Raw genomic sequence first — 27627 nt, 5'->3', positions numbered from 1 at the left:
GAAATGGACGGCAAGGCAATGTTTGGAAGTCACTCGGTCCCTCCCAAGCGGCAGCTTGGAAGTGGCTGGACCTTGTCAACGGATTCGCTTAGGAAACCACTCCAGAGGATGAATACTGAGCACTGTCGATAGCCGGTGGTGCAGAGGAGAGACTAATTGTAAAACTATAGGCAGATCAGCATGCCATCGAGAGATCTCCAACATTAAACAAGAGCTGAATGTGTGCTTCAAATGGTTGCAGCGTTCGAAGTCGTCAGTGCGAACCCTCAGTTATTGCTTGAATAAACGGTAGCTGTGGTTTGGCAACGCTCACTATTAGTGCTTTTTTCAAACCTCCGTTCACTATCACCAACAATTTTCCCGGGGAAACAGAAGTATTTATCTAGCAAGGCATGACTGTAAGCATCTTTGAATTGCACAGCAGTGCCTCCTGTCCAGAAGCCTGGGCTAACTAAAGAGATGAGGCACACAGTTAATGCAGAAGTATTTATTACCTATTCAGGTACATGATTTCACAAAAGTTCAAAACTCTTACAGCCCTGTGAGCATGAGCATGTGCACTGCAACAAACATGCAAAATAGTTGCTTTTAACTATCTCCTGTAGTGGTTGGTTTGCCCCAAGTAGTAAAGTGGCTGCCACATGGTCATAACAAGAAGTAAATCAAACTTTACCGTTCCATGTTACAGAAAGGACGAAATGCCTCAACAGTTCGATAAAACAGGGTTTTTGAAGATGACAACCTACTATCCCCTTAACAAATAGAACCCTTGGTGAAGCTTTTTTAGCTGTTTGGGAAGCGCTAAATCCAGTCCGAATACTAGAAGCATGATTTATACAAGACAAGAACAAACTCCTCAAGATCATCGCATGTCATTTCAATCAATGGAAGATAAGCATCAACTGTGGGGCTAGATAATGACAGCTGAAAACGACTGCTAGACTTGAGCCTCACTTGGAATTCTATTATCTATGAGAAATTCCCCCTTTTTTGTAACTTGGGGCAAACACAAAAACTCACCACAATCATGACTGCATCTTTCATTAAGACAAGCTCATTCAAAAAAAAAAAAAAAATCAGCATTTGTTCGATTGCAATTTTCATAAAGCGCAATAGTATTTCCGACAGAGGCCTCTTTCACCACATTAGTTGAGTACGTTCTATTCAAAACAGTGCATTTCCGTTTTATTTTGAATATCATATTAAAGTGTCAGGCACTTTCACTGCTCAAGCCAAATAACAAACATGCTGAAGACTCAAACCTAAAGTCTCTGTTTTGCCGTTGCATAACAACTGAAAAAGAAGGTGCGGAACAAGTGAGGAAATAAAACGACAGTGTTCTAGGGCAACCGCCAAGCCAGAGTTAGCAGGCAGGCATCTCGGCAAGCGCTGCGTATCTCTTTGTCACGTGGTGGAACAGCTGCCGCTCGATGTCACCCAGGAGACCGCTGGCCCCGATGCGAAATAGGTCCGGCTGCAGCCAGTCGTCGCCCAGTTCCTCCTTCATCAGGAACTGCCACAGGAGGGCGTCCTTTGCTGTCCTGATGCCACCGGCTGGCTTGAAGCCAACCTGGAAGTCAGAAGAGTGGAACGGTTGGTCTTAATTTAAATTAATTGCGTTGCTAAGGCTTATGATACACAAACAGACGCAAAAAAACACACAACACAAACGGTGCAAAGTATGTGGATAAGAGAATTTTTTAAAGGAGCACTGAAGGCAAATAGCAAGTTGGCCTCAGACAAAAGTTCAACTGCTTCGAAGCCCTCTCGGCTTCTATTCGGTGCAAAAGATGCTCTAATTGCAGAGAAATTACGAAGCCAAAAATGCATTTTATTTCTCGCACCATTTTATGACGTTTCGCGTGACATCAACGGTTGCAAGAAGCTAGTAATAATGTGGTGTGGTCCAGCAGGAAGATTAAAATGCATCAAGTGACCTTCGTGGCTGCAGAAGCCACTGGTCGTGCACTCGGCGCATACGATGATGATGATGATGATGATTGTGTTTAATGGAGCAAGGGCTTCAGGGCCAAAGAGCGCCAAAAAAAAATGTGTTGTGTGTCAGGTGAGTTATACACTTAATGGTTTTGATAAAAGATGGTTGTGTAAAATGGGTGTATAGGACCAATGATTGTCAGTAAAAAGTGGTGAATAAAACTAGTTGAGAGCGTAGAAAAAGATTTGGACTAAAAATCAGGGCGCCTCAGGGACAGTTTCTGCCAAGCAAAAAAAGGATGAGGTCCCTGAGTGTCATGGAAAAGCACCTCAGCAGTGTTCTCATTACTGACGCAGGGGTGAGACAGCTGAATTCAGATTTGGGAGCAGCTTTTGGAGCAGTTAACGACATTTATTATGTCACCTTAGGTGCCTAAAAAATCAAATTTTCGGCAAATCGGGGAGTGGGGGCTGCACATTTTAAAGGGATGGACAACCGATTTTTGTCCCAAATATGTTCTCTAGCTCGTATGAAAGCCAGCGTTTTATATAGCCTGCTAACCACAAGCAATTTATAAACAAATTGACGGAAATAATTTTAATTCGGCAGCAAACTTTTTAAAATCGGAAGGGTGGCGGTTCGTAGTGTCGGAACTTGACACTACACTATGTGTCCCAGTCACGTGACCTGCAATCCTTGCTGCCACTGTAACTGCTGAAACGTTTAAATTGCATACGTATTTTTAAACACTATTTTGAAAATTTTTAAGACACACCGCCTGCTGCCGTTGGGTTGCTCTCAGTGTGGCTAACTGAGCCTCCATGCCCAGAATCAATGGCGGTGTTCAGTAAACAGACCCACTGAAAAAGCTTTGACATTTCTTCTGCCGAAATATTCGATTGCAGTTTTCAAATACGCCAACGGCAGCTTAAAAAAAAAAAAAAAAAAAAAAAAAAACGGATGCGCCCGGGGAGAATCGAACTTCCGACCCCACAACATGAAGCCAGATTCTATCTATCGTCCATCCTAACAGATGGCGCCTTCGTGCAAAATAGACTGATGAATTAAAAAAAAAAGCACATAAAAAAATAAGAAAGCCTGCAATTCACACTTTTTTTAAGCCGGGGACGAGTTTTTAAATATCACTTCGCATTTCACATACAGACAAAAGTATCTTACCGCGCTACTGTATGTCATGGTTGCCAACATTAGTTTTGGGAGGACACATACGGCTCGTAGATCTAAAAATTTCGATTTAAAAAGTTCGAGGGCATTATGAACAAAACCGTTTATCGTTAAGATGCTTTAGGTGATGCCCTTTCATTTGGGATAGAGAATATATACTCGACAAAAATCAGTTGTCTATCCTTTTAATTGGTTTTGAACGTACATAACACTGAAATAGCCTTTCAATAAAGTTTGTTCTACCAGAGTGTCACAAGGTACGAACTGCACTTCCTTTTTACAAACCATTTTTAAACTCTTTGGCTCTACACATAGATAGCGTGGAGTGCCGTTAAAAATATTGAATTGAAAAACTAAAAACCGGAAGGCATTTTTTGTTATCATGCGAATGCCTAAATTATTATTTTTGCAATCCCAGACGCAGCTCTTAACCCAGAAGTGTAGAGCCACGGCAGAAGTTGCGCAAAGCGACGTGACAGTCATCGCACCCCAATCCCTAAGGTGCTCGTTCACTAGGATCGCAATTTGAATAACGTTGGTATGTTTAGCCACCTCCTTTTTGGCACTAAATTTTACTTCAGATAGATTAACTAATATTACTAGCGTGCAATAATAGCCCGTCCCGCTATCGGACACTGCTTGAACATTTTGCGGCGAGCAGTGTCGATCGTCCCATTCCCGCCGCTCGCAAGGTCGCTGTCAAAGGCAGTAGTAACTCAGCGTTTTATAACACCGCAATGACTCCGAAATTTCATTTCAAGCACGCACCACACCTCCCACTCAATGCTGTAACATGGAGAATTCGCGGGCACCGTGTGGTTTTTGACGAACTCCATCTTTCGAGTTGCGCAAATTTCCGTAACAGACCAAACGAATAAATGTAAACCCAGCCTCGTCCATAACGAAAAACCACGGTAGAAATCTGCAAAGAGCGCTCTGCCTGAACTAGAGTGAACTAGCCTGAACCACGAGCAAGTGCTTCACCCGGCGGCCATGTTTTCCAACCTTCACAACACCAAGATGGCAGCGCCCAGTAATGTCGTTCCGGAGATACAGCGCTCTGAAAATTGCCATTTTTTCATTAACTTGAACAAGCAGTTTGTCGCCTCAGTAAACATTATTATTTTTTTACAGGACTTTGCAATGATTTTCGATGGCAAAACTTTAAAGACCCACAGAATATAACATGTGCCACCCGACATTGTGACTTTCGGAAAAACTACTTATCCCGGGAACAATTTTATGCGGGTTTTGTGTTGAATGATCAATCAGTTAAACCTTTACAAACAGCATCACCTTGAGGGTGCCAAAAAATTATGCCGTCAGTAAGCATTTTTCCCCACTGAATACTGCCGCGGGAGCGATAAAATCCTTGGCTCTCAGACGGTTTTGGAGCAGTTTGGCGCAATTTTTGCAATTTTCAAGCTTTTGGAGCAGCCTGGCGGAGGAAAACAAATTTGTATCAAAACTGCGCAATATGCGCAGCTGTCTCACCCCTGTACTTATAAAAGCTGCACCGGCCCGATTCCGATGAAAAAATAAAAAAAATTCCATAATTTTCTCCTCTTTCGCCACAAGTGGTATTGCAGCAATAGGAAATTTGCGAGAGGTACATCCCAGCATGTAGAGCAGCTAGAAAGATAATTTGTTTCGCAGCGTAAAGCTGAATGTTTGAACCGTCCAACATGGGAAGCAAATTTTGCATTTTGTGTTTCAGTAGATAATTAGCGTTCTTTTTAATTTGTTAGCAGGAGTACTTCAAACCTAGATGTTAGAATTGACGTACACTTGTATGTAATTGCAAAACAAAAAACTGCTTCCCACATTTTACTCTACAACGTCTGGTATTCATGCCTTGCTGGTAGGTAATTTTTTGTTGATTAGTTTTTGCCATTGTTCTCAAGAACAATCAAGAAATATTTTTATTTATCCCTAACTAAATGCCTCACATCAAAACTATTTGGATATTTGAGCTAAAAAACTGAACAAGCCCATAAAGTTTTATAAAGATTGGTTGGAAAGAAAAAAAAACGTTTCTAAGGGCAGTGTGCCCCTTAAACAAGCCTGACATCAAGTTAAAAGCACCTGGTCAGGAGCCTGTCATGTGTGTGCCTTTGCCTATAATCAACCTGAGAAAACCCTGCATGGCATTGTTTCTTGCACTTCACGCGAGAAGCATTCCTCATCATCGCTCTCCATATCAACAAATACCCAACTCACCACAAAGTACGACAAGCCAGAGTTCAAGCCTTGAATGATGCGGACCCCAAGGATTGAGTGGACTGTGCCCACCGAAAGGCTATGGTGGCTGAGGTACATTCAGCAAGCTTCCAATCTGCGACACCACCCCCCTCGCTTCCAAAGCAGTAGTCATCGTTTAGGCCTAACTTCCACCATGCCTTGATAGTCATCCAAGACTTTCAAGCAGTCCGCAAAAAATACCCAAAATACCCGGCTGACCCAATCTCTAGAGCAAAAACATCCCCGCAATGACAGAGGACAATAGTGGACACCATCCCTTCCCAAAGAAAGTTGAGATAAGCGCAAAAGCTATAGAAGAGCATCCAACCTCCACTGAAAGTGTGTCTGATCGATCGCCAACCCTTCAGAGACCCAAGTCACAAACGAGGAACGAATCCACGCAACAAGTTTTCGCGCATTAAGCAAACACATCTACGAATGATCTAAATGAACACAGATACGTGGTTTATGAGATAAGGGTACACTATTGCACTCCTCCTTCATGATCAATGAGTGCATTGTCTTGTCTACAACTGTTCCTTTTTCACGATTTTCAAGTAACCGCTTTGACGGTACAATGGAAGCCCAGTTGTACACATGCGCAGTGTGTCCAAAGACTTTATCAGGAATTTTCAGTCGACCAACTTGTTGACGGGAAAATGCCTGAATTTTTTTCACAGGATGCCATCGGTCCCAAAAAGGAAGCTTTTGCTTTGATAAGTACTAAAGGGAAATGTGGTGCTAATGTATAGGCAAGCTGCACTCAAACAAGCATGGCAATGAATGCTACTTAGAGGCATTCCATTCTTACTGGGCAAACAAGCTCAAAAGTTGCCTGCGGCTGCCAAAACCACAATGTATGGAGACCCTCGTTTCCCCATGTCTCAGCCGCGCATGTGGGGCGGGCTGGGGGCTGCCATTTTGGCAGGCAACGTGTCATGTCCAGCTCGTGTGGCACACCATATTTGGCTCATCGCGAAGCATGCGTGCATCAGCACTGGGGAGGACTCGCGTGTTGTCCCCTGCTGCAACGCCCTTCCCCCAAATGCCTAAGGAGACATCCTCTCTCCCCCCCCCCCCCCCCCCCCCCGAGTTGAGAAGCTGAACACAGCGGTCTCTCCGCGGGATGTTGCTCTCAGAGATTCCGTCTGCGTTGGTTGTATGGGCAAAGCTCTCCCCGCTGCGACAATGACAGACATCTGGGTGTGGCTCCCTGCAGTCTGAGTAAGCGAACAGAGCCCATCTCGACCATGAGCAAGTCTTGTTGACTGGTATGTCACCTGTAGTTTGTGGGAACACAAAACCCTCAGCTCGGAAAGAGGAGGCGCTGACGACGCCCTCCTCCTTAGTGGGGCGAGAGCGATCCTCACACGCCTCCCTCCTCTCCTTACGGGGGACGACTCAGGGCGCGTGGGAGAGACCACCGGGGAGACCGCCGTTGGAAGTGCAGCGCATGGTACATACCGTATTTACTCGAATCTAGGCCAATGCTTTTGTTTAAAAAGTTGTTTACAAAAGTCAGGAGTCGGCTTAGATTCGAGGATGCAGCTTTCATGTCACCGGTAGACACTCAGCGGCATCTTGCGGCCACAGGCTTGCAGCTGGCAGGTTTTCAATGGGTTTTCAAAACTACGGTTTTCAGGCTCCATTTTGCCTGTTTGAACGTTGTTAACTATATGCTGTGAATCCAGCTCTGAGCGTTCTGTGATTGCTTGCATATGTCGTCGTGTGACCTCGAGAAGCGCCCGTCTTTACGGCCCAATGGCGCCAACCAAGCAATGCCACTACACCGCGGCTTTCAAGAGCGGTAGCCTTGGAGGCCGAGAGAACTTCAAACCTCCAAGCACAGCACAACTTCGGAGTCAATGAGAAGAACATGCGCCGATGGTGGAAGCAGTGAAACAAACTTTTCAACTGCGTAGCCAAGCAAATGGCCTTCACAGGACGCAAGAAAGATCTACACCACGAGGTGGAGAAGGAAGTCTCTGACTTTACCCAGCAGCAAAGAGAGGGTGGAATGCCTGTGATGACGGAGAAAATACAGGTGAAGGAAAGGGAGATCGCAAACATTGGAGGCGACGCATGGGCTCAGTTCAAGGCCAGCAGGGGCCGGGTTAAGTGTAGCTTATTTAGTGATGCTAGGTCGGGTCACTCGTTTTATGAAGCGGTTCCAGTTCAGCCTGCGAGCAAGCAGTGAACATGCTGCGACAAGCACCGCAAAAAATAAAGTGCCTGTCTCAGTCCAGTGCCTTTTTTCATTCGGCTTACATGCAAGGTAAGTTTTTTTTTATTTTCTGTTTTCTAACGCCGGCAGGCACTAACTCCCGCCCTTAGACGGGCTGGGCACACGCTGACGGGTGTATGCTCCAGGGTCTAGGTGCATAGTGCAGTGTAGTGTTTGTATCATGGTTGTCCACGTAATGAACCCCTGTACTATGGAAGATATCGCTTCCCTGTGAAGTGATTGACAACGTACACATGTGGCAAGAGCCGTTGCTTGCTCTCGTATCCGTTGTGGGTAGGGTCTCTTCGCAGTTCAGTGCTGCGCGAGAGCAGCAGGAATAACGATGGCGAGTTATTCTATTCTATTCCTTAATGCCCACAACTTACCAGGCAATCAAGCTTCAACTTTGTCGCTGAAGCCGGAATCTGTCTATCGTGCGCGGGTCTCAAACCCATGCATGAGTCTTTGAATTTGGCTAGGGCTAGTAGTAAGGCTGGGATTGCTTACTCTAGTGGAGCTAGCAAGGGTCCCTGTTATCCCGTATGCAGGGGTAAGATCCAAAACCGATTTGGGAGCAATTTTTGGAGCAGCAAAATTTCGACTTCAAAGCAAAATAACATTGATTGAGAGCAGCTACACACTGAATACGTTGTATTAGGAGCTTAAAAAATCAACTTTGTAGCAACTTTGGAGGAGAAGTACCCTTTTGAATAAGTTTGCATGCACATAGCACTGAAGTAACCTTTTAGAGAAAGTGTTTTTAACACAGTACCACAAGGCATGAAGTGCACTATCGTTTTGCAAACTTGTTAAATTATATTGAGGCTCTATGCACAGACAACACAAAATGCTGTAAAAATTTTCAAATTGAAAAATGCTGCAATCGTAAGGTGTTTCTTTACCATTTCAATAATGGAATAATTGTTTTTGTAATCCCTCACCGCATTGTACGAAGGAGTCCAGCGCTACGAATTGCACAAAGCGATGCAGCAGTTGTCACGCCATTTCATCCCCGGGGTGCACGTTCACCCCGATCGAAATTTCCGTACGGTTGCCATGTTTAGCCACTTCGCTTCTGGCATTAAATTTCATTTCAAATACATCAATTATATTACTCGCACAACCAGACCTACCAGGCACACATGCCCAAACACATCGCAGCGCCGCAAGTTATGGTGTGTTAACTGTTCAATTCCTGAGGCTCGCGAGCTCGATGTCACACGCAGCTATAACTGACCGTCTTATAACATCGCAATGAGTGCAAAGGCTCGCTTCACGAACCCAAATTGTAGACACACACACTGCATTTCACACTCAAGTACGACCCACGGTGAAGTCGTTGGCATCACGTTGTTTTCAATGAACTCCGTCTTCCGACCCATTCAACTTCCCATAACCTAGAACACATTCTTAACAGTATCCCTGCGTTAGCAGCGCTGTTCAGTACCACAATGGATAAATGACTAAACAGGAATACAGCTGACCGCGTAACCTGAACCAGGGGAAAGATCAGCGAAGCGTTCCGAGTGTCTAAACTACTGTGAAGTTCCGATAGAATGCCCTCCTTCAATTTACTAAAAGACCCAGCCATAGAGGACGGTCACCTCAAGACCAACGCAGCAGATCATCCCCTGCTCCTTTACCATGGTTAAATAAAATGATTGCGCTAAAAAGGGGGACACGGACGGAGTGAGGACAGACACAGACCCTTTTTAGCGCAATCATTTTATTTAACAATGGAGTACCAACGTGCCCAGGACGCTACCCTTATTAAGTTCCTTTACCATCTGTGGCCGATAAATGTTGTAGTAGTAGTAGTAGTAGTAGTAGTAGTATAACATTTATCGGCCACAGATGGTAAAGGAACTTAATAAGGGTAGCGTCCTGGGCACGTTGGCACGTTGGTTGGTTGTGCGTCTACTACTACTACTACTAAAAGACCCCAAAGATTACCCACCCCCTAAAATCGATGGCTTTAGCGTGAATGAGTGAACAAAATAAACGCGAATCACCTATTCATGTGTTGATGTGGTCACTTATTTGTCATTTCCGCACTTGTTCTGAAACGTCTCGTATTTTTTCTTGATATCTCCGCAGTTTTGGTTGGCAGTGCAGCCACTTTTTTGTAGTTTTTCTCAAACTGACCCGAAAGTTCGCCCATTCCCTATTCTTCACTTGATATATCTGTAGTTTGGGTGGGCATTCTTTCGGACCTTTACAGTACGCAGCATCCGCTTTGCCCAGCAGCCATGCTTTTTGTTGCCATAGTGACGCCCAATCGGGAAAGCTGTTTCAGCGAATGCAGCCGGAGAGTCAATCAAGCTTTAGAAGCTCTCGTTTGCTTCGTTTCGCAGTCTCCTTTTTTCTGTTGTTTGTGCGTTTGTGAGTGACGATAAGAGCGGTGACCGGAAGGCAGAAGAAAACGAGGGTACAGCTGACCTAGTGATACCGAGATGATCACCACCCCGTCCTCACAAAAAACACCACCACTTGGGCTGCTTGGAAAACCCTGATGTCAACTCAGCCTTTCTCCCCATCGAAACCGATGCAAGGGCTGAAATCATTGCCTTTCAGGCTGTTTTGGAGCAGTTTGGCATAATTTTCGTAATTTTCATGCTTTTGCAGCAGCAGCCTGCCAAAACAGAAGCGTATTAAAACTGCGAAACAAGTGCAGCTGTCTCACCCATGCATATGCTAGCCCACAGTAATGTTTTGTAATTGTGTGTTTAAAGCTGTTTCATTCATATAAAAGTATGGCTCATAAGAGGCTCGCTTCGCCCACAGGGATTTTCTAAAAGCTTCACAAAATCCGAACAATAAAAAAAAATTTGCCTCTGTTGCTGCTTTTGTTACCACAAGCCACAAAAAGGCATTTGACAACCCAAGCCAAGCCAGAATGGAACACTGTCAGCTGTTATGGCAGCCCACATGGTGGCAAGGCACTTCAGCAACAGTTGTCTCTCGAGTATATACTACCGTATAATGCGGAATGTAGGTCGAGGCGGAATATAGGTCGACCCCCTTACCTTGTAGCCGAAAAATGCAAAAAAAAAAATTAGGTATCAACAATTGTTTTATTGAGACTATAACTTGTTTCGTCTCAGATTACTCATTTAAAACTGTCTGAAGTGTCGTCGGACCACTGCTTCTGGCTCGCTGTCCTCGTTGCAGTCCAGGGAATTGCTTATGCAGCACTTCTTAAACACTCGCAAGATGATGTCATCGTGAAGCGAGCGCAAAGCATGGGACACTCGTGTGCAGACCGGAACGACAGCCAGTCTGTGCAGGCGGTCAGCAAACGTCTTGGGGTATCCATTCGTAGAGACATCGCACGACGCTAGCGGACAAAATTTGCCCCTTTGTACAGCAGCACAGGTGCACAGAGCAGCGCCCATGAAACGAGGCTTTCCGAGCGTTGCATACTGAGAGGTGCCCCTTCAGCTAATGCCGCTAGCAACGCTTCTTTTGGTGATACCGAACTGGCGCAAGGCGGACACGTCATTGGCCTTGGAAAACCATCAACTTTTCTTTTAAATGCTGCTGTAAACTGGCGCCAAGTGCCTAAACTCATTTTGAGCAAGAAGAAAATTGCACGCACATTCGCCGACAGCGAGAGAAGCAACAAAACAAAGATGGCGTCGCGTGCGATTGATGGTGGTGGCGATGGTGCCTTTGGGGTTTGGATGGGCTCGATGGGCTTCCCGGCCGCCAGATGACAACTGCCAGTGACTGCAATATAGGTCGAGGGGTGACTTTTCGGCAAATTTTTCTGTAAAAAATCTCGACCTATATTCCGCATTATACGGTAGTATGAAACTGCATGACCTCAACCACTTGCTCTGCCCTTCCCGATCCAACAAACATAGCCAGAACCACACCCAGACACCAAAAAAAACCTCACACGCAAAACACCATGGGATTTGGGACTGCCCCCAGCCCAAAGGGTCTAAAGCAACAGCAAGGTCGTACTCTATTTGCTTCTCTGCTACATTTGAGAAGATGATGTACAAGAGCACACGTAACCTATATTTAGGCCGCGCTCGCACTGTTGCTTCCTTGAAGATGTCAAATGGGTTGGCCAAAGACTCCATAAGAAGAGGCCTTGAAGACATTCATTTTTGATTGTGCAACAAGCACACCCAGTAACTACAAGCCAAGATTCCTGCACTGGTCTCACAATGTACTCTCCCTGAGATACCATTGCGTGATCTGCACACTAATATAAGTGAATTTTAGCAAACATAAGCACAAATCGCCACTGTGCAAGATAAAAATATGCACGTGCCATCCCAAAAGAAATGTTTGTGTGCTGAATCATCTGTGAACAGTATTGCAGTAAAACTGCTATAAAATCACATTACAGTCTACGCTCGTTACAACGGATCCGGCAACAACGGACTTTCGGTTACAACAGACCATTTCTGTTGCTTTGTCTGGTCCCCATGCATTTTAAATGGAGTCCACTCCGCTCATAACGGACCCGACTAGAGCAGACTATCGGCTACAACAGACTAAATTTTAGGGGAAAATTGTTTCGAGTGAATGTTTATAGCGGACTTCTGCAGGGCCGGCACCCGATATACTTTTTTTTGTTTATTTTGGCAAGAAAACTTATGTCTGGCAACATTGCTGGCAGCCGGGTCGTTGGCGCAGCCAAGCCAAGCCAGTGCCAGTGGCTTTTTTTTTTGTGCGACCAGTGGCATAAGCGGCAGGGTAGCTGATTTCACTGTCGGATAAATTAAGCGTAATTAACGCTGTCAAACATGGGGAAAAACAGGCCGACATCGCCAAAAGTACAGGCCTGTCTAAGCAGATGGTCCGCTCTACCGTCAAGAACAAGGCCGCTGCTGATAAACGCAACTCTGGTGAGATTGAAAACAGGGCTATCGAATACTCAAAGTTGTGCACCCGGAGGCGAGTCTGCCCTCGTCAGTTTTTTTATGTAATAAAAAACTCGGGTTCAGTGAAGTTCGGTTTTTATTATTCCCACACACCATCGTTCCCGTTCCGTTCGGTGAAAAAGGTAAGAAATGCCTCAAGAAGGGGGGTTGTTTTCCATCCATTGTTTGCAATCTGCCGGTAACCGTGCACAGTCCAACTGGTCTATCTTCCGATTTAACAGCTGTCCGTCATCAGATTATTTCATTACAGCTGTTTCAATCACCAGACTAAAATCGTTAAAAATGTGGAAGCTGCCTCGGGGGAACGTCAGGCAGCGACCCGGTTTGATTGACGAACGGTTTCGGGAAAACCTGCCTCGTCGTGGAGGAATTTAAAAGAGCCTAGCTAATTCAGATGGCCACGACTGATGTTTTATAGCTGGTTAATAATTGCGCCTAGTTATATTCTTGCTTCATTTGCTCAGCTTATCATGCGTCTTTACACGCTTGACTGCATGCGCGAGGCCTTTTGCAAGTGCCGGTGCTAAGCTTTGGAAACGGTGTTTACGTGATTTTTTGCCCTTGCGCGAACACTGTGCATAGGTGCTGCAGGCGTGTAGAAAGAACAACGTGTATGTACTATGCATATGCAATATCGTCAAAGTGCCCACTTTAGGGCTCATCATCACCCCCGCCCCCCCCGTCGGATCCTGCATACTTCGGCTACAGCGGACGTTTTTTTCCGGATTCAGAGGGTCCGTTGTAACGGGCGTAGACTGTAATACAGATTTAAAATAGTGCATGCCTAGTGAAAGTAAAATGTTGGCCAGCTACTGCAGAGTTGCACTGCCTATTTGCACCACATCGTGTGATTGGAGTGCATTTTTTCTCCTTGCTCCACGATTTAACCCTATTCCCTGAACGGTTGCGAAATATAAACCCATATTACAACACGCTTTCAGAGGTCAATTTCTGGCGCAGCTGGAAGTGCTATCGAAATTCAGAGTGGCTGCTCGTACTTTACTACCATGAAACAGCTTCCACGTTTCCACATCAGGCTGTTGTTTCAAGGTTGAAACTGAAGCACTTAAAAAAAACAAGTGCACTGGACACTGAATCAATGAAGTAGCGCAACACGGTGAACTAACAACATTGTGTTTGTTGATCGTCAAAAAGGTAGCAGGGCCACTTTCTCTCAAAGAAGGCTCTTTACACCTCGAGACAAGCAGGGTGGAATTAAACACCAACCTTGAATTTCGTGTCCTGGTAGTAGTCCCATATGGCCCTCGCCATGGTGACTCCAACCGGCAGGATGGCGTTGACCCCTTCCTTTCCGGTTGACGTCTTGATGAAGTCCGCTCCTGGACAACAACGCAGCACTGGCTCGCAACTTTTCAAAAATGAGAATTTCATTTTCTGAACGAATACAGCCAGTGGTTCTGCCAGGAAAGCTTATTAGAAAAGTGCACTCGTGCCGACATTTTAGATTAGGTAGTTTAAAAACTCACAAGAAAATGAGAGCACTGCCCTGTCTGGTTAGAGAAGTGTATCATGAAGACTGTTTATGTTCCAACTGCTTCGTAATCAGATGAACATTAGTACTAAAAACCTTACCTCGGTCATACAGACACGACCCACCATATTTTCGCGCGTATAACCCGCACAAAAAATGCGAAAATTTCATGGCAAAGTAGGGGTGCGGATAATACGCGGAGTTTTTCCTTTAGTGCAGCTTCACGGCAATGCGCGTTATGCCGTGAAGCTCCTACGCAGTAACACTGACTAAGCCTTCCATGGCAGCGATTGCGCAAAACATACAAGGACAAGGAAGGAAAAACAAGGACGAGCGCACTCTAACAGCTGAAGTTTATTAGTGAATTGGGAGTTTCGCCTTGCAGTCAGTGTATTCTACTTGCCAAATATGCCCTTTTTCTGCCTACATAGTATGCGATGTGTTGCTTTAGCAGTAGCTTCGGTGCAGCTTTTCTTGTATCAAATGTGTGGGCAATATGCGAGGATATTTTTTTTTCTTTTCCGGTGGGCTGAAACTGGGGGTGTCGATTATATGCAGTGGCGGGTTATACGCGCAAAATTGCGGTAGGCATAATAAGCACTCTTGTACACTCACTGAATTTCCTTGCCGCACTGGCTGTCTTAAGAACTCCTTTTTCACGCTAGCGATAAGAGAATGGAGCAAACCAAGTCCATGAATCGCGAGCGCTACTTCAACGAACACATTTCTAGAACTTGTGGGAAAACGATGTGTGGAAATTTAATTTTATTTAGCACTACTTAGCATCTGGCACTACATCATCATGTTTTTTTTGTGTTATTCTGACCTATCAGTTTTGTACAGTACAATTTATTTCATACTTCTACGTGTTGCTTAAAAAATCAACTGACAGTAAACTTTTTCAGCCAGGAAAGCTGTGCCACTTTGTTTTAGTGGTTATTGTACACAATTAGTTTCACGTCAGTGTGTAATATGCACAACATGGTTACTGAAACCATTCTGTCAGTATTTCTTATTACTGTTTGCTATATTACTATGCTTTTAGGACCAGCTATTATACTCTGTGGCGCTTTTTTATACTTCATTGTACACCTTTCTTGTCCACCTTCTATGATCTCTCACAAGATTGGCAGTAATTCTAAATAAACAAACAAACAAATGGATGAATGAAGTCCTCACCTGCCATCATGCAGACCATGCTGGCAGTGTAGACATTCCGAAGGGACCCCAGCTCTCCAGTGGCAAGGATTGTCTTCAGGTGGGCTTCCCCACAAGCTTTCTTCATGGCACAGACCTCGTTGTAGACGGCTGCAAGAACGGGACACTTTGCATACAACCCCAAGATTTCTTTTAGATGCAAAGCATCTCTTGCTCTCGGCTCTGTCGTCCGTCTGTCCGTCCGCACCTCTCCCCCTCTCCCAACCAGCTGTGCGATAGCACGCGCGCTTCTCCTCCTCTCCCTCTCTCCACGCCAGCTATGCGATAGCGCGTGCGCTGCCCCTCCTCTCCCCCTCTCCACGCCAGCTGTGCGATAGCGCGCGCGCTACTCATCACCGCAGCTGCACGATGAGCACGCATGCGCATCTCCTCTCTCATCTCCTCTCCACTCCATCTGCTCTATATAATAAACCCGGTCCGCGCGCCACTCCCTCAGTTGCTGCTTCGGTTGAGTCACGCTGCGCCGTCCGGAGTTCCGTCATTTTCCGTTATTTGGATACCCAATCTCGTGAAAGGAGCCATGAAGACAAAATGCAAGTTTGTGTTATTCGAAAGATTTCGTGTTTTATAGTGCCCCCAGCGCTTTTCCAAATGCAAACGATGCTTTATTCACTGAGAAATTAATCAATTTAGGTAAAAATTTTGATTTTCCCGCTCAATCGTGCGTTTTCGTGGTCCCAAATGACATCACAGGAACCGACCGCTCTGCAGCCTAGGGTCCCTTGATTCACGCATCCGCCGTACAGGGTGGAGACACGTATGCGCTGGCGCCACCATTTTGGTCCACTCGCTCGCTGACGAAACAAGTCATTGTATCAAAACCGCACTAAAATTATCGCCGCAACGGGGTTAACTGGCGAAGTTTGAATTATCTTATCTGTTTCGCGTTGCTGGGTCTCGTGGGAAACGATAACGACGAGTTGTGCACGTTGACCCAACTGCAGCGGCACGGGACCGTTCAAAGGGTGTCTTCACCCTGTACGTTAGTGCAGGCACTGAGGTATTCACGCGTTTGTTTACGTTACTGTACCTAGATGGCGCCACCATACCGTGGAGTGTCGCTTTCTGCCTTTTTTTCGTTCTAGGAGAAAATGGTTTCGTGAAACATAGTGCTCGCTCGACAAATATGTTCACGTAAGACACCGTCGCTTCAATCAATCGGCCAGTGTCGTCTGAGACAACCCCAAAGCCCCGCAGTTCTGTGCAGCTAAACAAGCATAGTGCGCGCAGTACCAACAACAGCAGTATGGAGCGGTACTTCTATGCTTACATGTGCTTTCGTAACTTACACTTACTACCATTCTTACGGCTTTAAAAAGAATGTGCCCTAAATTTAAGCGCAAATAGCTCGTTCGGCAAGCTGGTAAGCTCTGCCTAATTTGCGTTTACTTTTGCCGGCCTCCGCCAATCGCAGAACTGGCTCGAATGACATCATAGGTTCTGTTGCGGGAAATGAGCTAGTGGGTTGCATGGCCATTCCCTTTTTTCCTAATTATGTAGCTTATTTGAGCGAAGTTTACGTTAAAAGTGGTGTCAGTATGATTCTGACGAGGCAATCTTCTGAATGAACCAAACTTGTGTTTTCTCTTCATGGCTCCTTGAACGTTTCGGAACCTCCGAGATGCTTCGCATCAACTCAGGGTTCCCTCACGGGAAAGTGGTGTCATTTTTCCTTTTTCAGTTTTCAACTCATTTATCCGAAATTCCGTTTACCCTTATGGTATCATAGAAGTGCCAACAAAAAATTCCCTGTCGTATTTTGACGTGATGTTGCACACACGCCATGCAATTCTTTGTCTTTGCCTAACACCAAAACAACCACTTGCACGCATTTACCAAAAGCCCTATTATGGACCTTTTTTTTCCAAGGCCCTTTCTGCTTGCGTTGCCATACGGTTTCAATTTGCATCATAGAAAACTGCATGCAAACAATGTGTCGTAGCTTGCATATCAGTATTTTTGTACCGACAGTTACTTTAACGAACACAAAATACCCAAGGGTGACTTAACTCTTTCGTTTCCACGCCTATTCAAATCGATCACCGGTGATTGACGATTTATATTGCCTATTTCGACATGTTGTAGTCGTTTCTCGTACAGCTAATGCGGTCAGTGGTTAGTCTAGGCACTGCCCTTTTAGAATCAGTTTAAATTTTCCCGCTCCGACGACATTGAGATTTTTGGTGGCGTTTTTTGCAAGCTGAGGTGCGTGTGTTTTTGAGGAAGGGGGCGTGGCTGCTGCACTTGGGAAAAAAGGATGCAGGTCGTGGTTAGGCTGCATTACCATAATTTTTTTTTGTCAAAAAACTCCTGGCAAGTCAAATACCAAATAATGCGGTCAGCTCTGTAATCCGACAGCGTTGAGAGGTGATAATTACTTGAAAATGGCCCCAGCTATTCACTAATGATCTTTGGTTCGGACAAAGGGCAGCTTTATTCTCCCAAAGCTTATTTCTGATGGTCCCCCGCATGTCTAGCAAGTGTGCCTAACATTTTCAACCAGTTTCCAGCAGTTTCAGTTTCGTTTTCGCATTGCGAAATTCATATTTGGCGCTACTACGCAGTTACCCAACTACAAGCTCATTTGCCATGGTGCCTCCGTTGCCCGCTACTGCTCCTCAAAACAAGCATGCCGCTCGCGCTTTCACTTTATCTACGCCTTGCTTCTGCGATAAGAGCTTCCGTTGAAAGTCAAACGATAATACCAAGTCGTCGGGTATCAGTTCAGATGAAGAGAACGCTTCCAATTGGCCTTGAACACCGCCAGCTGTTCACCGGCCAGTTTTGGTTTCATACGAGGGTATTTCCGGAGGTCTAGTGTCGCTTCTTAGTAGTACTGTCTATTCTGACAAACTCTCCAACAGCCTTGTATTCATTTCTCTTCGAAATTGTTAGGTGGCGCTGCAATGCAGTAGGCTCGTAGTGCTGAACTCGCTTTACAGCCCGACGGTGGCTTGGTGAAAGCTTGCTGGGCATGATTCTAGCGCATCGTGTCTTATTCCTGCAAGCAGGGCTACCATAGTGAGTCAGAACATGATAATAAACCGCAAATGAAAGTTTTGACTGATAAGTGATCATCAGAACATCAACAAGCATTTACCAAAAAGTTTGGTTCTCAACTCCAAGCGGATTTTTTCACATCGCTTGCTGGCCTTCAATATTGTGCCGGTCATAATCATTGACAAGGTGTTTTTACATCACGTGGAGGTCAATTTGGGCCTTTAATAATGTAAAACCACCAGATTTCTTTTAGAGAACTATCCAAAATAGCAAAACTTGAAATAGAGGTTGGGCTTCACCACATGGCACTGGCACCACGCGGGCTAACATTTTCTTTTATATCTGACAAATTGTACAGCACAACTCAATTTTTTTTCTAGGATGGGTTTTTGAAATGTCTACCTACAAAATGTATATTCTAAATTTTTTCTACTACTGGTGGTTTATTATACACAACTTACTTTTTTCTTATTTTCTTCGAAACGTGGACAAAAATTTCGAATTCGATAATTTTTTTCGGAATCATTATTAAGGAAAACAATATTAAAACTGGTGTCGTTGAAAAGCGCGTGGAATAATCTGCATTTTATGTCACTGCAATGTGTGCCTAACCAATATGTATAGCACAAAAAAAATGTTTTGTTAGACCCTTCAAAATTGGTCAATTTCCTGCGGTAACAAAAGAGTTAACTCTTTCATTGCCCCGGGAAATTAACCGATTTTAAGGGGTCTAAGAAAACATTTTTTTTTGTTAAACATATTGGTTAGACACATAATGCAGCAACATAATATGCAGATGACTGAACGCCCTTTCCGACAACACCACTTTTATAATGATTGTGAAAAAATTATCTAATTCAGAATTTTTCTCCAGGAATCGAAAAAAACACAAAAAAGGAAGTTGTCTATAACAACCCATCAGTAGCAGAAAAAATTAAAATGTACATTTTGTAGGAAAGCGTTTTGAGAACCTGTTCTAGAAAATTAGTTGCGCGGAACGATAAAAAAAAAAATGTTATGCGTGGTGCCCGCGCCTTGTGGTGAAGCCCAACCTCAATTTCAAAATGCGCAGTTTTGGGTGGTTCTACGGAAGAAATCCACTGGCTTGGCATTATCAGAGGCACCCATTAGTCCTCACGTGATGTAAAAACACCTTGTCAATGATTACGGCCAGCACAGAATTGGGGGAAAGCAGGCGATGCGAAGAAATCCGTCTGGAGTTGAAAGCCAAACTTTTTGGTAAATGCTTGTTGATGTTCTGATGATCACTTATCAGTCAAAACTTCCATTTGCGGTTTATTATCATCTTCTGACTCGCTTGGGTAGCCCTGCTTGCAGAAATAAGGTGCGATGCGCCAGAATCATGCCCAGCAAGCTTTGAGCAAGCAGCTGTCACACAATGAAGAGATTTCAGCACTACGAGCCTCCTACATTGCAGTGCCACCTGACATTTTTAAACGAAACAATATCAAGGCTGCTGGAGACTTTGTCAGAATAGACAGTTCTACTAAGAAGCAATACTAGAACTCCGGAAATAACCACATACCGAAACAAAACTGGCCCTTGAACAGCTGGTGACGTTCAAGGCCGATTGGAAATGCTCTCCTTGTCTGAACTAATACTTGACGACTTGGTGTTACCTTTTGACTTTTAGCTGAAGCTGGTGTCGCAGAAGTAAGGCGTCGGTGAAGTGGAAGCACGAGCGGCATGCTTGTTTCGAGTAATAGTAGGGGGTGACGGAGGCACCATGGCCAATTTGCTTGCAGTTGGGTAACCGTGTAGTAGCGCCAAATATGAATTCCGCAACTCAAAAACGAAACTAAAACTGCTACAAACGGGCTCAAAATTCCAGGTCCACTTGCCAGATATGCGAACCTTCAGAAACACGCTTTGGCAGAATAAATCTGCCCTTTCTCCAATCCAAAGGTCACAAGTAAACTGCTGGCGCCCTTTTCAGGTAATTATCACCTCTCAATGCTGTTGAATTACAAAGCTGACAACAAAATTTGGTATTTCACATGCTAGGAGCCTTTGATCAAAAAAAAAATGTGACAGTAATGCAGCATAGCCACAAGCAGCATGATGTTTTTGTCAAGTGCAGAAGCCACGCCCACTTTCGCAAAAACACGCGCACCTCAGCTCGCAAAAAATGCCGCCAAAAATCTCAATCTCGCTGGAGAAGGAAAATTTACACTGATTCTCGAAGTGCAGTGCCTAGACTAACTATTCGGGTGCATTAGGTGTACGAGAAATGATTCAGACATGTTGAAATCGGCAATATAAAGCATCGATCACCGGTGATCGATTCGAATAAGCATGGTAACGAAAGAGTTAAGCACCAGGAAATCCAGTAGTGTGAACTAAAGCCATTCAGGACAAACTTTTGCACAGAACCCCTGTGTAGTGTTTTACAGCAAAGCTCCGTCTTGCGCTAGATTCTAAGCAAAATTGCGTATCTATCAAGTCCCATCAACAAATAATAGGACACGCTCACTCCAGCACTAGTGAAAAATGCTCCGTAGCTCTTAATCTGCCGTAGTTATCTTGAAAAAAAAAAATCGTACTGAAATTGGCCGCTCGGAAGACCATATCATTATATTAGGTTTTGTTTATCAGTCATGACTGGTTACTTTACAGTGAGGTTGTAAACCTTACAGAATTCCTGTCTGCTATCAATACATGCCCATCCACAGAGGGCGCATGGTTACCGATAACAGCTTGTTGCAGATAACGGCATGGTTACAGATAACAGCTTGATAACTCGTTTTATTGAACTATCCCAAAACAAATTATGCGAGAATTAATTTAGATTTAATTCAAGAAAAGATATGTGTGTGTGATTGATTGATTGTGAGGTTAAATGCGCCGACGCTACACAGACGATGCCACACACCGTAGTGGAGGGCTCCGGATTAATTTTGACCACCTTGGGCTCTCTAACTTGCACCAAAATCTCAAACATATGTCGGTGTGTTTTTATTTGGTCAATACAGTAAGTCGCCAAACATAATTCAATATAGGTATCCACCAATACACTGATTGATTGATTGATTGATTGGAGGGTATAATGCCCTGACGCAACGAAGCAATGAGGTGCACAGTAGTGGAAGGATCCGGATTGATTTTGACCACCTGGGGATCTTTAACGTGCACCGAAATCTTGAACACACAGGCGTTTTTGTTTTTAGCCTCCATCAGAAAAGCGGCCACCGCGGCCGAGAATTGAACCCAATACACCAATACACCTTCACTGGTATTCCATCTTCACACACGTGAAACATCTCTAAATTTTTCGAGCACTGTTCAGAAGTTTTTCGGAGAAGAAACACCGGCTTACTCTCCCAATCTCCTGTCAGCGCCGCCGAACGGTTGATGACGATGTCGATTTCGCTGGCTCCACTCTGCACAGCATACTCAATTTCCTGCAGCCTAGAAGGCAAGGCGTACTGGCCGGCCGGAAATCCCGTAGCCACGGCCGCGATGGGGATCTTCCTGGGCGGCTGAATCTTCTCAAACGCCTTGACGCAGTCGGCCACTCTAGCAGGGTAGACGCAAACTGCGCCGGTCGTGACATCTGGGAAGCACGCATGTCAAAGTGTAGCATGTCATAATTAAGTTCACGTATGCTTTGGCAAAATATTGTTAAAGGGGCCATAAAGTGAAGAACCAACTTTGTTCAACTTCCATGAGCTAGCCTTTGGCAGCTCACCCAGCTCCATTTCAGCCATACAAGAAGTTCTTTTAACTGCAAAATTGGAAGAAATACAGTTGAACCTCGTTATAACAGACACTGATATAGCGAATTATCGGAGCCATGAAGACAAAATACAAGTTTGTTTCATTTGAAAGACTTCGTGTTATATAGAGTCCCCAGCTCTTGTGCAGCAGCGAATCATGCCGTATTCACTGAGAAATGAATTAATTTAGGTTAAAATTTTGATTCTCCCGCCAAATCGTGTGTTTTGGTGACATCTACAATGAAGTCATAACGGCACGTACACAAACAAACTTCCACTGCGCCATTCGGCTCTGCAGCCTTGGTGTCGTCAAACCTCCCAGGTGGTGCTAGCATACTCAGCACTCCACCGTTGCTTTGTTTTTGACCGTATTTACACCTGGCTTGTTTTTGTTACGGTAGAAAGTAATCGCTTCGTGAAACATGGGGTATTCTTGACAAACAGGGTCACGTAAGGCAACGTCGCTTACGCCAGTCGGCCAACATCGTGTAAGACAACTCCAAAGCGTCGAACTGCAGTGCAGCTAAAACAAGCATAGTGCACCCAGTACCAACAGCAGTGCGCATTCGTACTTTTATATTTACGTGCATTCTCGTAACTTTCATTGTTTACCACACCATCCTTACTGCTGTAAAATGGATATGCATTGCATTTAGGCGCGAACAGCTCGTTTGGCAAGCTTATAAGAGAGCCTAAATTGCATTTGCTTTTGCCGGTTTCAGCCAATTGCACAGCTGGGCTCATATGACATCATAGGTTCTGCTGCGGGAAATGAGCTAGTGGGTCGCATTGCCATTCCCTTAACCCCTAATGATATAGCTTATTTGAGCGAAGAGTACGTCAAAAGTGCTGTCAGTATGGTTCTAACGACTCAACCTTTCGAATGAACCAAAACAGGGCTTAGCTGTGTACCCAGAACAAAAACATTGCAGGCACCCAAGCCAAGAGTGTCAAAAGCTTGACAAGTACAAAACAAATCGATGCCCACCCTGAAGTTGAAGCATGTACTGCCACCACTGTTTTTTTTTGTCTGTTTGCAAACAATTCAGCACATGCTATGTATATGAGCACTGCACACAGTTGAAATAGAAACAATGTTTGCACAAAGCAATGTGATGCAGTTTTGCAGAAAGGCTATTTTCAACACCTTTATTAACCTTGTCATAATCCTAATTTTAATTACGTTCCAACCAATCGTCATTGAAGTTCTTGGTGAAATATTTGCCACAGTTTTCAATCGTGACGCAATGAATGGTCACTGAATCACCTGCATAACAAGCCTTAATGAACCTGGATTTCAAACCACAGAGAGGAACACAGAGCTGCTGTTATAGTAGTAGGATTCAACTACAGACTATAGTTGCACTTGCCTTTTCGAGGCTAAAAAAATGCACATAACTACAGGAACCTGTAGTGTAGAAGTATAATTTAAGCTTTGCCAAGTTTCACAAGCTGCTGAGGCATGGTGCCGCAGATGGTTGCAATAGTACGTACCTGCAGGCAGTGGCGTAACTAGATAGGATGGCACCCATGGCAAATATATTTTCGCGCCCCTCATGATAGTAATGATAGTGATTGTCGTCATCATCATCATCACCACCATATTATTATTATTATTATTGTAGTCGTCATCTATGTTGAAAGAAGGCCATCTGGCTGTTTTTGGAAAGCGAATGAGTGATTTTTTGATTGATTGTTCTCTACAGTGGACTATAGCCGTCTTAGCATATGTATTCATCGTACCATACCCCAGAAGTCCGCAAGGTTCGAAAGAAAAGTGAAAGAAGAAATGGACCTTGTCGGCCACCGGTTTTCGTCTCGCTTTACGTAAAATAGGACCATAAAATCTATTTCTCAAATGATTTATTGCAAACTTCATATCTACATACTATGCCCACATTGTTTATTAATGGTAATGATGCGTTAAACAAACTCATTACGGCAATCCCTGTGGTCTCCTCGTCGCATATCACTGCCATTTGTGACGCCGGTGCTCATGCTCATCGTCAGCAAGTTGCCAAGAAAAAAAATTGGCTCCAATCCATGCTGTGAAGGTGGTTGGAAAGCAAAGCCTTAAACGACACCCACAACAACTGCCCATGCAACGTCACTTGGATTCACACATGTGGCTCTACAAAGAGTGAAACAAGAGATTCTGCCATCCGTTACCTGTAATTCGCGGGCGGAGTCACGAAAGCACCAGCGTCGGCCACGGCAGGGCTAGAGCGGCGGGTGCCGCCCCTGTAGCCCGGCCATGAGTCGACGGAAAGAAAACAATGAGGTGCGTCTTTCGAAGGGTGAGACAGCGGAACCTAGCCATCTTAATGTGCTAGCTCGGGGCTGCGGCAGGAAATGGAACCGCTGCGGCAGCAAATAGAAATAGAACGCAACCGCGCAAGCTCAGGAGCGCAACGCCTTCCACTGAGCATTCGCGGCGTGTATCGTTTTTGATGGAACACGACCATAATGGTTTGGTGTGAATATAAAAGAGGATCCCTAAAATCTACTGCCTGTGGTTCACCTGGCGTTTTAAGAATACCTGCAAAGAATTAATCTAATTGTAAGGGTGCACACACACACACTTTACCCCACTGCCTGCTTCTCGAATACAAACGAAAACAGAAAGCACATGCATACATGCAGCACGCACACACACTGTATATCATCTGGGGTTGCCTCCTGGACTCTGTACCAAAGCATTCACACATCGGTGGCACTGCTTCGTGACAGGGAAAGCAGTAAGGAAAGCAGAAAGTAAATAAACTGCTTGAACAGCCACATTGCAGCAAAAGGATAGTGCTGAGGGAGACAAGGACGGACAGAGGGGGTCACATACGGGGTACTATGCCGGGAGGTTGGCGGGGTGCTAGCGCCCCGTGTGCATCCCCGACATTGCGCCCCATGTGCGAGCCCCTCTTGTCGTCCTTGTCTTCCTCAGCACTATTCTTTTGCTGCAATGTCGCGCCAACTAGCCCAACTGGCGCTCTCTTCAACAGCGACTTTTGCAGCACTGCCGCCCCGCTGCGGTGACATACGGTAACCCGGTGCCGCTTTTTTCCCTCGGGCACATGTTGGGAGGACTCGGCTCGGCGCCCCCTCCCAAGTGGCGCCCGGGGCACTTGTACCCCCTTGCCCCCCCTTAGTTACGCCACTGCCTGCAGGTTCAGCGTAGTGACATGCCTGTTATCTCCACTTTCTCGAAGCGCCGTCACATTTACGGCAGCCAGTTCGGAAGAGCAGAATGTGTTTTTACTCCGACAATAAAACCAGTGAGGCCACCATTTGTTTTTTAGTACCCCCATTCTGTCAGAGCTACACCATTCTGCCGTCTTAGACGTACCCAAAATAATAATTGGACAGAGAGCATCCACATTTCGCCACCATTGACGAAAGCTTCACAAGTGCCCCAAGCTGAACCAAGATTGGTGTGCACAAAGCAGCATCCACAAATGAGTAGGGCAGGCAAGTCGTTTTGCCGTATGCACCGCAAGCACGACTGGTGGCTACTGTGGCCACAATGCTTCACTAAGTAGGTTGCAGTGCGCCTGCTAAGCCACAACGCTGTCTCACTCCCTCCTGATTGCTGTTTGCATCAGATTGATTGATTTGATTGATTGATTGTGGGGTTTAACGCGCCGACGCAACGCAGGCGATGAGGCGCGCCGTAGTGGAGGGCTCCGGATTAATTTTGACCACCTGGGGATCTTTAACGTGTGCCGAAATCTCGTACACACGGGCATTTTTGCTTTTCGCCTCCATCAGAAAAGCGACCGCCGCGACCGGGAATTGAACCCGCGACCTCGTGCTCAGCAGCGCAACGCCTTAGCCACTGAGCCACCGCGCCGGGTGCTGTTTGCATCAGGCGCAATGTCATGAAATGGTGCAAAAGAAATGAGGCACAGAACTGCGTTGTTAAATTAGAAATTTCTCAGCTATTAAAGCATCTTTCACTGACAAATAAATGCTGAGAGAGTTACAGAGCAGTCGAAGTTTCGTCTGAACCAAACTAGTTGCCTCCAGTGTCCCTTCAATAATGCAGCGGCATAGTATTTTCCTCCCTGACCTGCCTCATTGCCCATCTCACAATACCTATCTCGGACTGCCTTCGAACAGTGTATGGCATGCCTGAACATGCCAGTGAATTAGAAATACACATGTCCCTTGTTCCTGGCAGCGGCAGCGTATTCGGAATATATTAAATGCAAAGCCAAATCCAACACTAGCCAAGCCAATGTTTCAGGTACTGAGACAGCACCTCACATACGACACATCGCCGGCGGCACCGATGCCATTCAAACTCAAGTATTTGCGATTGTAAACTGCAGTCAGGAAAAACAAAACGGATTGCAAATAAAATTGTCAGTTCCACAAAAATATTACACATCTCCAGTTAAATGGCCTGTGCAGAAATCGAAACAAGCAGTTGTAAGAGATGAAGATGTTCAACGTGCAGCCAATGCCTGCTTTGTAACTGACTATGGTACAGCAATCCCTCGCTTCATATAATGCGAACAGCATCAAAACTCAACACGTGTTCAAAAAACAGCTCGCTAGAGATAACTTATGAAAGCCGGCTACTACATCTTTGAAGCTGGACTGTGCACAGTACACTATTCACGAGTACTTGAAACAAACGTAAATCGTACGTGCGAGCTTACGACCACCGGGTGCATTAGACCGGTAAATAAACATGCGAATCCTCGAAGGCAGACACTTCAGTTCACAAAAGTCGATTACCTTCCTTGGGGACGCCAAGTTTGTCGAGGATGTCGTCTCTAAGCGGATGGGCAGCCTTGGAGCACAGCCGGTAGACGTTGCTGAAGGTGTCATCTCCCGAAAGCGTGGTGAGATCTATACACGTGATGGCGCGTAGCAGCCAGCCGGCCTGAAATCAAGTTCGTTTCTTAGTTAAACAAACGAAATACCAAAACTTATTAGCGTCCACCATACCTGGTAGGTGTTCTTGACACATCGACGCGACCCCACGAACGACACTCGTTCCAAGACAGCAGGCAAATTGACTTCTACACCGGCGTACAGATCAGGATCTGTAGAAAGTGGAAACATTTAATGAATAAGATGAGCTACTTGGGAAAGTGAGGGCTGGCCAGCTTACCAAACTTGCGCCCGTTGTTTCGAGCTCCCATTGTTGTGCCAAGAGTTCAACTTTCCTCGAAACGGGGCGATTCTGAATACACGCGACGTCCTTTTCCGGGCTCCCGGATTCTTTGAAAGGAGCAGGAGACGCGATAAGCGTTATGATAAGAAATACGTGCAGCGTCGGGGTGCAATCTAACGATCTCGCAATCCACTACCACAGAGTGCCTAGAGGAGGCACTGACCCTACACACCACGTCGCTCGAGAGTTGTAAACTGCGCGCGTAAACTGTGCCGCCACCTTCCCGTGGTGGGAGTAACATATTTATGAGAACTGAGGAAACTTCCAACAGATGACGCAGCTTTATCACTTTTTTTAATTGGTCGATATTGTTGGTATTCACGTTTATAGCAACGTTTCGGTAAACGACGGTTTATATAGACACTTTTTCCATTCTGTATCTCCCCGGCGGAGCCAGAAAGAGAAGGCGGCCTGCATAGAGATAATATACTGCGGCCTGCCATGATTTCCTCCACAGCGGCGCTGCGGTTGCGAGTTGCACTAGGAAAGCGAGCGTCGTCTGCTGGAGGGGAGC

General features: G+C 45.3%; 1 protein-coding gene across 1 annotated transcript; it reads right to left on the bottom strand.

Moving 5' to 3' along the window:
• Window positions 1-498: 498 nt before the first annotated feature.
• Dera (deoxyribose-phosphate aldolase) lies at window positions 499-27270 on the bottom strand. The gene is made up of 7 exons (XM_077674502.1): window positions 27051-27270; window positions 26885-26982; window positions 26672-26819; window positions 21535-21771; window positions 15159-15287; window positions 13715-13827; window positions 499-1570 (listed from the first exon to the last, which is right to left on the bottom strand). The coding sequence occupies exons 1-7, from the start codon at window positions 27079-27081 to the stop codon at window positions 1364-1366; spliced, it is 963 nt and encodes a 320-aa protein (XP_077530628.1). The 5' UTR covers window positions 27082-27270; the 3' UTR covers window positions 499-1363.
• Between the last annotated feature and the right edge of the window lie 357 nt (window positions 27271-27627).

Source organism: Haemaphysalis longicornis, unplaced genomic scaffold (genome assembly GCF_048455015.1).
Source record: "Haemaphysalis longicornis isolate Haplotype H1 unplaced genomic scaffold, Haemaphysalis longicornis Haplotype H1 scaffold_6, whole genome shotgun sequence".
Classification (NCBI taxonomy): Eukaryota; Metazoa; Arthropoda; class Arachnida; order Ixodida; family Ixodidae; genus Haemaphysalis; species Haemaphysalis longicornis.
The sequence above is the reverse complement of the archived record's forward strand: the minus strand, read 5'-3'. Positions and strand labels throughout refer to the sequence as shown.

Bases quoted from the DNA above. Each gene is read 5' to 3' on its own strand.
- Dera (XM_077674502.1), bottom strand. From the start codon at position 27,081: ATGGGAGCTCGAAACAACGGGCGCAAGTTTG. The intron at 26,983-27,050 runs GTAAGCTGGCCA...CACTTTCTACAG, and splicing joins AAACAACGGGCGCAAGTTTG to ATCCTGATCTGTACGCCGGT. The intron at 26,820-26,884 runs GTATGGTGGACG...ACTTGATTTCAG, and splicing joins GTGTCAAGAACACCTACCAG to GCCGGCTGGCTGCTACGCGC.